The following is a 12345-nucleotide window of genomic DNA, read 5'->3' on the forward strand; positions in this document are numbered from 1 at the left end:
GAAGACATTTAGTACTCTTTAACTTAGTAATTTGACTTCTAGAAATCCATCTTAAAATAGAGTTTAAAAAAATTTATACCATCTATGTATAAAACCAGTAACTAACATTATTTTTTTTATATTAGTAAAAATTGAAAAGAACCTAATGGCTCATAGGAATATAGGGGATTAAGGAAGTCATTTTTTATTTTCTCCTTTTATACTTTAAATTTTTCTAACTTTTCTACAATGAACACTTACTGCGTTTATATACAGAAGTTAAAAACCAATGATGTGTGTTGTTAATTCATTCGTTCAATTATAAGACAAGACAGAGATAATTTCTTACAGAAAGCCTTCCCCGAGCTTCTTAGGTTAGTCTGCAAACACATTCTGTGTTCCCTTAGCCTGTCCAACACACCCCTATCAGATGCTGTTGTGAGTACCTGGGGAAAGATAGAAGTCCAAAAACGTAAACCCTAATTTTAAAATAGGCATCTGAGAAGCTTAGAGACTGATCAGGGCTTTTAATAGCTTTGTGGAGGCTAATGGTTCAAAATTTGTAATCCAGGGTTTTCTAAAGTGAGGTTACTGGTTGAGACCCAAAAAGGCTATAAGAGTTAGCCAGCAGTAGATCAGCATATTGGAACACAGCTTCATACCATCTTACTTCTTGAAATGAACTAAGGTGACCACAAAGTATTGATATCCACAAGCCTCTGATAGAAACAAATGTAAATCTCCTTCTGTGGAAAACAATGTCGTCCTAGACCTCAAACTATTTTTAAAAATTATTTTTCAAATACAATATTTGACACAAAGCTTTTTTAAAAATCACATTCACAAGGCATTAAAAGGAAATGAATGAGAATCAGCAGAAAAAGCAGTTAACAGAAATAGACCTGTAATTAGTTTAAAATTATTCTTACTACATCCAAATAAATTGAGAATTTTTGCAAAGAACTGGAAACCACACACACACACACACACACACACAAGAGCATATATGAAAAAGAATTAAATAGAAATAAAGCTGAAAAATATAATAACCAAAATTAAGATCCCAGAGGGTGGATGGGTTTAACAGCATATTAGACAGAGTTGAAGAGAAAATACACTTACACACAGATGTATACATATGTATAGATTGTACATTTATATGTATATTTTATAAACTTACTAGTTTTTAAAAGATATCTTATTTTAATAACCTTTGTTAACTATTATGATACTGTAAATGTATTTATCACTTTATAATTACAACATATTTTCACATATATTACTTTCTCCAACCCTCCTAGTAACTCTATTAGAAGGGTATATTACATTGCATCTATTTCACAGTATTTTATGTATGTAAGTATAAAACTATCAGTTATCTATTAAATAATAACTGTGGTTTGTCTAACATTTTTAATAATAGTTGATTGATATTGGATTAAATGTTTAAACAACTCTATAAGATAAATCTTTTATCTCCCTTATTACTGAAAGGGAAACATTATATTTATTTATAGGATAAGAACTTCTTACTATCAACAAAACTAAGTTCAAAAAAATATTTAGTATCTTAATGAGAGACACTGATCTGGGCTTCTTAAGTTCCCTTGGCATTTTTCTGAAATGTTGCTAAATATGAAAAATAGACTCAGGTTGCCAAAGGAGATCAGAAAAATACCAGGCTTGACAATACTTCTTTGTGACAATGAACACATTTCTGCAAATCCTATAAACTGAGTAACCGTAGGCCAGAGCTCAGCAACCAGTAGCCATAGATATATTTCGTTTGGCTTGTCTAGAAAAGTATACACAGTATTTACAAATTTTTGGATTAGTCAACAATATGTGAAGACCAGAAGTATTCTGTAAAAATCTATAGTCCAGGTTTCTCTTTTAAAAAATGGAAAGAACTGTCCACTCTGGGGCTGTATTCCTTTACCGTAGAAATGAACTACAGGTGAGTTGTAGCTGCCCACTAGCATTTAAGTTGTTTTTTCTTCTCACCGTTATGTTAAGGCTATGAGTAGGACAATCATATAAAGATGTGTAAAGAAATAGACAGCTATGTTGCATCTATACTAACATTTCACACTAATATCTATAGCAATGTGAAATTTCTATGAAAAGGAACAGATGTACAACTCCATGGCTACTACTGCCTTGAGAGGGAGTGTTTTGGCATTCTCTTGAGCCAAAGTTGTTCACCTTTGCTATATGACCTTCTAAATTCTTAATGTTTTAACTCTACTACTAACGTGATTACAATTAAGATTTGACCTACCATGTGCCTAAACTTTTGGGAGAGAGAATGTGTTGCCAATTGTCATTTAAGTATTTTGCTCCTAAGATAATTTTTCAAAACAATTAGAAATTAATGAATGACTTAGTCCTTCCTGGTGCCACAGACATTTTGGTTGACCTGAGCCCATATCCCAGTTAATTACTCTTGTCTTTGACCACAACCATCTCTGGGCCCTTAAAGGCACAGGGCTTGAATCTGGAATGTAGAAACTAAAGGGAGTTGAAACTTCAGCTGACTCTCTCTTATAAAGTATTACTAACAACCTCCTTCTACAAATTTCTTCAGTGCTTTCCTCTATAAACTTTTAGGGACCAATATAGAGGTGAACATGCCCTGCCAACTACTATACCATGTATCTGCCCCCTTTATAGCAAAATTCTTTTTTTAATTGTGATAAAATACACATCGTATAAAATTTCCCATTTTAACCATTTTAAAGTATATAGTTATATAGCATTAAATACATCAACCTTGTTGATTACCACCATCCATCTCCAAAATTTTTCTTCTTCCCCAACTGAAACTCTGTACCCATTAAACACTAACTCCCCATTCTCCCTATGTGGGGTTCAGAGCATGCCACTCCCAAATATACTGGAATGGAATATTGATTATTTTTAGTTAAAGGCACTTGAAAAACAGCAGACGCAAAGAGGGCATTCCGACCTTCTTTTTAATTCTTGAAAGCTGGAGGTGAAACTCCCATGTGAAACATGCTCTTCCTATACCAGAAGGAAGAAACATTCTTATTACCAGAGAGAAGTAGTTGAGGGCGAAAGAAATGTGTACAAACAGACTTTGTTAAACTAACCCTTCTCTTCCTAGTCATTTCTCCATGATTGACTGCCCTAGCCCAAACCCTTTATCACATTTTCATAGTTTATTACACTTTGTATATAAGCCTTGGGCTATAATTGTTTCTTGGGGTCTTCATTTTCATAAGGGCTCCTACAAACATGTAAACATTACTAGATAAAATGTGTATGTTTTCCCCCTATTGATCTGTCTTATGTTGGTCCCAGCCAGAGACCTTAAGAGAGGAGAGGAGAAATTTTACTTCCCCATTCCTTAAAATTGAATCTCAACACAGAAGCCAGGTCATGTAATCATGTCAAGTTACCTCTGCTAAAATTCTCCAATGGTTTCCCATCTCATTCATTGTAGCAGTGGCTTTCAAAGTCTTTCATGATCTGACCCTCTCTCTTTCCTCTTATTATGGTCTTATACCCTACTATAATGTCCCAAGTCACTCTGTTTTATTCATACCATGAGGAATACATCAAATGAGAAAGTTGGGAAACCAATAAACCCCTAAAGCTCTAAGATAAACAGACCTATTTATTGCTCATATGACAACCTGAACTCAGTGATTGCCAAGCACTATGGATACAAAATGACCAAGTTATGCTGAATTTCTTTGTAAGCAAAAAAGAGTTGGAAATGAAGAGACAGTGAACTTCCAAAAATAGCAGCAACTTGCAGTGGTCTTGAAAAAGTTATAGCAGGCTCAAAAGAAAAAATGCAGATTACCGCATACTGCCAGAGTTTCTAAACCCTGGCACTGTTGACATCTTGGACCAGATAATTCTCTGTTGTGGAGGACTGTCCTATGTCTTGTAGGATATTTAGCAGCATCACAGGTCTCTATACACTAAGTGACAATAGTACCATACCCCCTAGCTGTGACAACAAAAATGTCTCCAAAAATTGCTAAATGTCCCATGTGGGGCAAAATCATCCCTGCTCCAGAATTCGCTGGTATAATTGATAATATTTAACCTGATACAGCCTTTTGATATATGTTCAAGACAGGTTGGGATATTTTAATTTCCACTTCACAAGTTAAGAAATTGTAGTAACTGGAGGGTAAAGATGTGGTGGAATGATTAGTTCTATTACTTCATTTATCCTTATGGGCTTGACACAATTCTATGGCTGTTAATCACAAATCTCTATTAAGCATATCCTATGTGCCAAGCACTGTTTTTGGGACTGTAGATAGAGAAGAGATCGAGTAGATTAAAAAATCCTGCCATTGTAGACCTGATACCCACATGAGGAGAAAGCAAATAAATAAATAGGGATATCATTTACAATGTTAGAAAGTCATAAGTACACAGAAAAGTTAGGAATAGGGGTAGAGATTGCCAAGGTGGGGACAGGGTAGAAATGTGAAATAGGATAATCAAGAAAAGTCTCACCATGAAGGTGATATTTAAATAAAGTTTTAAAGGGGACCCCGAGTAAGCAATGCAGAATGCAGAAGGAACATCTAGTTTAAACTCCCTCACGCAAAAGTGGGGCTGGGTTTGGTATGGAATAGCAAAGAACCCAGAAATGACTAGTAGATTTTATCAATTATGCTTAAATTAACCACTGATCCGGCTAAAATAAAGTTCTCTGGTTGACTTCATGGTCAGCTTTGAAGTGGTAATTTCTTGATGTAGTTTCTTGGGGGTTGGGGAATAGGAAGGATTGGTCCTGATAATTTGTAAGCCTTTGAAAATGTAAAGTGAGGCCAGCAATTGAAGAATAATTCCAAATGTATTACCTATCCTTAGGTTGCGAGGTGTATGTCGAGCAAGGAAAATCGTCTTTGCACTTTCTCTTTTCCCATTTTTTCCTTTTTGGTTTCCTCTAAAATGAAAAAAAATCTTTCTTATTAAAAAGTAGAGAAAAATACTGGTCAAAGTGAATTATTTTTAAAAAAGTAAACTACAATTTTTGAGACTGAGCTATATTATTACCTGTTCAAAGAAATAGAGAGGCCCAATGTCCAAAAGTTTAGCGTCAGTATAATCTTCCATGAGAGGGAGAAGTTGGAAATCTGAAGACCTAAGTGGGAGAAGTTGGAAATTGAAGACAAATTATCATGTCTGTGATATTTCAAAGCACTTGATGATTTTAAATTTAGATGTTTTATTTTCTATTATTTGGAAAATGAAAATCATTTTTAAAAACTTATTATAAAAAATTGGTAGGGGGCAAGGACACAAATATTCCTTATCTCTATCTTTACTTCATAGGCTTATCAACTTGACATAGGCACAATCAGAAAGATTTCATGTTATTGGCAAATAGAGCAATTATGTCAAGCTTTCTCAACCTTAGCCTTATTGACATTTTGGGCCATATAATTCTTTGTGGTAAGGAGCTGTCTTGTACACTGCAGGATGTGTAGCAGTATGTCTGGCCTCTACCTATCAAGTGCCAGTAGGATACCTTCTTACCCAGTTATGACAACAGAAAGTGTCTCCTGACATTACCGAATGTCTCCTGGGGATCAAAATTGCCCCCAGTTGAGAATGACTATGCTAATGTAATACCCTCCCCCTCACTACCACCAAAAAAAAAAAAAAAAGGTTTGATAGGGAAGGAGCTGATGCCTATGAGGATGAGTGATACGGCTAATGGCAGGGCCATCAGAGCAATGCCACTTAAAATGTGGTCTCTGGATCGGCAGCATCAACATTACCTAAGACCCTGTAAGAAATGCAAACCTTTACTCAGACCTAATGTAACATAATGTGTCAGAATCTCCAGAAATTGCACCCAGGAATCCGTGGCTGAACAAGCTCTCCAGGTGATTCTAATACATGTCAAGTTTGGGAAGCACTGACTAAGGGGACATATTTTACCAAGCAGGTTGTGAAAACCACACTATTGTGACTGAAGAGGAAGGCTTGGACTGGTTAAACCAAAGCTAATTGGCCTCATGAGTTTACAATGAAGAAGATCAGCCCACAACGGAGGACTGGGCAGCAGCAACAGTATCAAAGGACTGGGACACACAGAGGACTGAGCATCATTAGCTACTAGCTAATGATATTAATAATAATATTAATTTATTAATAGTATTATGATACTATGTTTATATAAACACCTCTATTCCATTATCCCGCCACTGTTACTAAAGATTCCATTTTGAGTTATGGGGGTTTGGGCACACCCCCAAGATGTGCCTCTGTGGTACACAGATTTTGGGCTAAAGACAACTTTAGTCTGGTCTCAGGAGAAACTTCTGCCCCTCCCTATATTTTCTAGAAAAATCTGAATCAGGGGCCTTTCCTGTAATAAGAGATTATCAGAGATAACCTCTTTAGACCTATTTATAGGGCAGGATGAACTTCCATTTACTAGGCATCTGCTCTTCTTACTATCCTACAATGACCCTTTGAAGCCCCAAAGGCACCTTACCTCATCCCTAGCTCAAGATGTCTTATATACCCATGTTCCCTTTAAATATCTGAACCTCTTGTACATGTGGAGTCTCTGACACTCTTATGTATGTGAGGTTCCCATACATATGTATGTACTAAATTTGGTTATTTTCTCTTACTAATCTGTCTCAGGTCTATTTGATTATTAGACCAGCCAAAAGAACCTTAATGACAGAGGAAAGTTTGTTCCTCCCCCATAGAGTAAATCCAATATTTCCAAAATCCCTGGTTAAAATGTAAACACAGGCATTTATGCTGTAATATGATATACACATTTGTGAAAAACCTCATGTTCTACACAACTGTGCACTAAAAATAGTATGGCTTATGGGAAAAACAGGGTGAGGGCACACCACTTAAAACTCATGTTACTCTGGAACTATAGTATGAAAGAAAAACAATAATTGATACCCCAGAAGTAACTTAAATTGTTCAGGCAGGCACTTGTGGCCAGAGCTGCTGAAGGGAATATTTTTTTTTAAAACAATAGAGTAGAATGCAAATTTATGGGTACTGAAAAAATGTGGATCAAGTGGATCTCCTTGCCAGTGGGGTTGATTTTAAGGTGGGCATAGAAAGAAGTGAAACATGCCAGAATCTGAGAACTGTAAGTCTGGAGGGGGTGGGGGGTAGGGAGTACCTTTCTAGAGCTGAATACCTGGGTACTAGTGTTCATTTTTTATGTTTTTTTTTTTAACAAGTTGAAAGAGTTCTTGCCAGTGTAGCAGCTAAATTGAAAGCCTTTTCTGTCCTAATAAAGGTTATAATTCTATTACCCTTTCTGTGGTTCTCCTTTCAGAAGAAAAATTAAGTGTGAAAAATTGAGAATGCTAACTTCCATGGTATAATGACATCATTCCCCTATTTAATAATCATTAGTTAATCTACATTATGGAAACATAAATTGTTGTGAAACAGACTATCTATGTTTCCTTGGGAGGAAAGAAGAAATAGCTAAAACAAATAAATGTATAGTATTTCAAATGAGGTTATTATCAACTTGAAACACAGAGGGCAGGCACTGACAAAATCAGGGAGGTAGAAGAAGGAAGTAAAGGAATAATTCTGAGAACATCAAAGAACTTAGAACAGTTCTAGTCTAGATCCACAACAAAAAGAAAGCTGGAGCTGTCAAAAATGAAGCATTAAGAATACTCCCAACATTTCCAAAAAAGTAGGAGAGAAAAACCTTCCCAGCCCTGCCAACGAAGCCAGCATTACCCTGATACAAAAACCAAAAGCATCATAAGAAGAAAACCACAGACCATACGCTTTATGAGTATAGACTCAGCTATCCTTTAAAAAATATTGGCAAACCAAATCCAGCATCACATAAAAAGGATATACACTATATCCAAGTGAGATTTATCCCAGAATGCAAGGTTGGTTTAACATCCAAAAATCTATCAACAGAATAAAGGGCAAGAAACCACATGATCATCTTTATAGATATACAAAAAGTATTGAGTTAAATCCGACACTCTTTTATAATAAAAATATTCAACAAACTAGAAATAGAAGGGAATTTCCTCAATCTCATAAAAGGCACCTGAAAAACCTACAGCTAACTTATTTAATAATGAAAGATGGAAAGATTTCCCCCTAAAATCAGGAACAAGACAAGGACAAATTGTCTCTACTCTCACCACTTCTGTTCAGTATTGTACTAGAAGTTATCGCCAAGGCAATTAGGAAAAAAGAAAAGAAGAAAGAGAGAGAGAGAGAGAGAGAGAGAGAATCCCATTTGGAAAGGAAGAAGTAAACTATTTGCACATGAAATGATCTTGTATATAGAAAATCCTAAAGAATTATGAAGAATTTATTAGAGGTAATAAATATATTCAGCAAGTTGCAAGATTTAAGGTCAATATAGAAAAATCAGTTGTATTTACATACACCTGTAATAAACTATCTAAAAGTGAAGTTTAGAAAACTCCATTTACAATAGCATCAAAAAGAATAAAATTCTTAAGCATAAATTAAGCTAAAGAAGTACATGATTTCTAACACTGAAAACTACAAAACATTGTTGAAAGAAATTTAAGAACACTTAAATAAATGTAAAGATATTCTGTATTTATATATTGGAATAATATTGTTAAAATGGCAATACCCCCCCCAATTGATCTAAGATTCAATGCAATCTCTGTCAAAATTCCAACGATCCTTTTTTTTGCAGAAATTAACAAGCTAAATTTCTAAAATTCATATAGAAATTCAAGGACCAAGAATAACCAAAACAATTTTGAAAAAAATAACAAATTCCCAATTTCAAAACTTACTATGAAAACTACAGTAATTAAATGTGGTACTGACATGAGGATAGACGTATAGATCAATGAATGAGAATTGAGTCTAGAAATATACTTTCATATTCATGATCAATTGATTTTTGACAAGGGTGCCAAGACAATTCAATGTAAGAAAGAACAGTCTTTTCAATATGTGGTAATGGAGCAACTTAATATCCACGTTTAAAAGAATGAAGTCAAACCCTTACATAACATTATATACAAAAAATTAACTGTAAATGGATCATAGAATGGAAAAGATATTTGCAAATCATATATATAATAAAGGTTTAATATTCAGAATATTAAGAACTCTAAACTCAACAATAAAAAGACAAATAACTCAATTTAAAATGGGCAAAGGATTTGGATATTTATCCAAAGAATATATGCAAATGGAAAATAACACATTAAATGATGCTCAACGGCATTAGTCATTAGGCAAATGCCCCACAAAACCACAATGAGATACTAAACACCCTCTAGAATGGCTATAATAAAAAAAAAAAAAAAGACAATAATAACTGTTGACAAAGATATTTTAAAAACCTTAAGCCTTCCTGGTAGCAATGTAAAATAGTAGTTACTATTGAAAACAGTCTGGTAGTAAAACACTAATTCAAAAAGATACATGCATACCTATGTTCATAGCAGCATTATTTCACTTATATGTGGAAATTAACAAAACAAAATAAAGGAAAAAAACAAAGCAGAAACAAATTTGGATACAGAGAACAAACTGATGGTTGCCAGATAGGAGAGGAGTTGGAGGGATGGGTGAAAAGGTGAAGGAATTAAGAAGTACAAATTGGTAGTTACAAAATAGTCACTGGAATGCATAGGGAATATAGTCAATAATATTGCAATGACTATGTATGATGGCAGGTGGGAACTAGACTTATTGGAGAGATCACTTCATAAGTTATATAAACGTCTAACCACTATGCTGTACACCTGAAATTAATATAATAATGAATGTCAACTGTAATTTTAAAATTTTTTTAATTTTTTAAAAAAGTCTGGTGGTTCATCATCAAAAGATTAAACATAAAATTGCCATATGACTCAGCAATTGTATTCACAGATATATGCCCAAGAGAAATGTACAGGAAACTTGTACAGGAAAGTTCATAGCAGTCATAATATTCAAAAAGTAGAAACAACCCAAATGTCTGTTAAATGATGAATGAAAAATGTTCTGTAATTAGATAGTGGTGGTGGTTGTACTCTTATAATTACTAAAACTTGCAGAATTGTACACTTCAAAATAATGAGTTTTATGGCATGTAAATTATCAAAAAAACCTTAAAGGAGTACCCAAGAGCCTCAGCCAGTTCCAGCTCCCATGCATACTATCCTAGAGATGTCAACTTACAGAGATTAGGTCCTTGAAAATATCTGAGTGCCTTAAAAAGTACCCATCTTTTGTCCCATCAGCTGCTGCCAGGTTTCAGACCCAAAGAATATTAGAGATCTATTGGTTCTGACCCCAAAATAACTTTATGCCAGTATTCCATTCAGAACCTCAAGACCAGTTGATTCCGTTCATGTCTTTTATCTCAGTCCTCCTCAGTCACTGTAAATATAAACTTGGAATTTCCAGATCAAGAGAGTCAAATGAGTGCTAAGTCTGCTACATTATGGAATTTTTCAAATAGATTGACTTTATAGTTTCATAAATCTCAGTTTTAACAATACAGAGATGTGATATCTTACATGTTTGGAGGAAGAGTGACTAGCCTAGGGTTTTCTCTGATTCAGTGGCTGAATAACATCTTCAAGGGTCCAGGACGTTTTCATCCTTCTGTGTTCAGATTTTACTTCCAGTGATTATTCCTAAAACAGTTAAAAGAAAATGAACTGTGTGTGTGTGTGTGTGTGTTAAGATTTAGTAAACCTTCTCCAGAAGTTCTTATTGACTAAAATTGCAACATGTGTTTTTGCCTAAACAAACCACCAGGAAGAGGGATTGGAATTGTTATATATTAGCTTAACTCAATACCCTTGAGTTAAGGATAGATTCACTTGGTTAGGAACATGTTAGGCAGAGAAGGGGTACGTTGGCAAAGGAAAAACTAAAAATTAATTCTGGGTAGGCAACCAACAGTGTCTATTACATAGATCCAATGTCTATAGTTTGCTTTTCATTCATTTGCATTAAAGCAAAACTGCCCACTTCACAAAGTACTGCCAACAAACACACAGATCCCAGTCAGGTTTTTTACTCTGCAACATTTTTGTTTTTTGAAATTATATAGTTTTATAATTTTCTCTGTTGCTTCTCAATCCACTAAAAATAACTTCACAATACAACAATTTTAGGCAGCTTCTTTGTTGTTTTCTTTGGTTTCTACTTCTTTAGGCAACAATGGCTCAACCTTTAATAACAAACCTTCACTTGTCGAACTTTGAAGAAAAGCTCTTACCACAAAGGGTCCCAAATTCAGCGGTCTGTGTCTACAAACTTCATTGATAACTGCTTGCAAATTGGCAGCTATCTGGTCACTTGACATATCTAGTGTTACTATTTTTGTCTGAAAAAAACTCTCCCTTTCTTCATCTACCTTTATTTCATGTCCAGTTTTAAATATTCAAGCATTTTGGGGATGTCACAGCCAATGGAATTTCGAGTATGCTTTGGAAATCTTTTTTTTCAGTTTCTTTTTTAATGGATTAAGCTTGGGCATTATTTCTGGAACAGCTAGCTACATAATAGTATGACTGAATTTCATCATACAAAATCTTCTGGATCGGATTAGTTCCTCCTACAAATGCAGCTCCATTTCCTCTTGCTATTTTAATCTCTGATGCATTCCCTGAAAATACAGTAACTTTATTGATTTCTGGAGCAAGTTGGCATGGAAAACTAAGAACACTGGCAAATGGCTCCATTTTTTTCTTCTTTGCTAGTGCCATATCCAGTGTCAAATCAAGATAAACACCTTGCTTTGGATTTGTAAAGTCCAGAAATTGAAATTTCTTAAGTAAATGAATAGCTTTCTCTACCTCATTCTGCCTTGGATATAGGCATTTTAAGTAAACATCATCCTCAGGTTCACCTTCCATAAAGGGATATGACTTTATTTTTTCTATCTCATCTTTTTCGTCATTGAATGCTTTTTCTTTGACACCTTTTTTGTTTTCTTTGCAGGCTTTGTAGCAGGAGCAAAATGTCTGTTGGGCACCTGAACACAAACAGAGTACAGATAATGTGTCTGATTAGCCATTTTGGAAAGACTGTGCCTTTGATGCTGTATCAAGACTCTATCGAGACATCTTACGGCTGCTGCCAAGTTTACTATTCTGGATTGTCTGCAACGTTTTAAAATATGAACTGGCAAGTAATGTCAATCGGATATTTAAGAAAAACCTGCAACACGGAAGTGAAAGATCTTGATAGGACTTCCATTTTCAATCATAATATAATTGTTATTGGACACAAAACTTCCCACTAATACAATTATCAAACTGAGAAACATAAATAAATGTTTTTAGACCTTGGTCAATAGGAAATATAGAACTGCGATCCCTAATAGAAGAAAAACAAACAAAC

The 12345-nt window shown here is 34.6% G+C and overlaps 1 protein-coding gene and 1 pseudogene across 1 annotated transcript in view; both read right to left on the reverse strand.

Annotated features, from left to right (window-relative positions):
* LOC107519783 (uncharacterized protein C3orf20 homolog) overlaps positions 1 to 10622 on the reverse strand; it is a 71386-nt gene extending 60764 nt beyond the window's left edge. Inside the window, exons 1-3 of the mRNA XM_016162795.2 lie at positions 10509 to 10622; positions 5029 to 5116; positions 4833 to 4918 (exon numbers count right to left, since the gene is read on the reverse strand). Coding sequence (XP_016018281.2) covers positions 4833 to 4918; positions 5029 to 5116; positions 10509 to 10510 — 176 coding nt within the window. The 5' untranslated portion in view covers positions 10511 to 10622. The remainder of the gene's footprint in view (positions 1 to 4832; positions 4919 to 5028; positions 5117 to 10508) is intronic.
* A 382-nt stretch (positions 10623 to 11004) lies between these two features.
* On the reverse strand, positions 11005 to 12136 carry LOC107519765 (annotated as a pseudogene).
* Positions 12137 to 12345: the final 209 nt, after the last annotated feature.

Source organism: Rousettus aegyptiacus, unplaced genomic scaffold, assembly GCF_014176215.1.
Source record: "Rousettus aegyptiacus isolate mRouAeg1 unplaced genomic scaffold, mRouAeg1.p scaffold_m13_p_2, whole genome shotgun sequence".
NCBI lineage: Eukaryota > Metazoa > Chordata > Mammalia > Chiroptera > Pteropodidae > Rousettus > Rousettus aegyptiacus.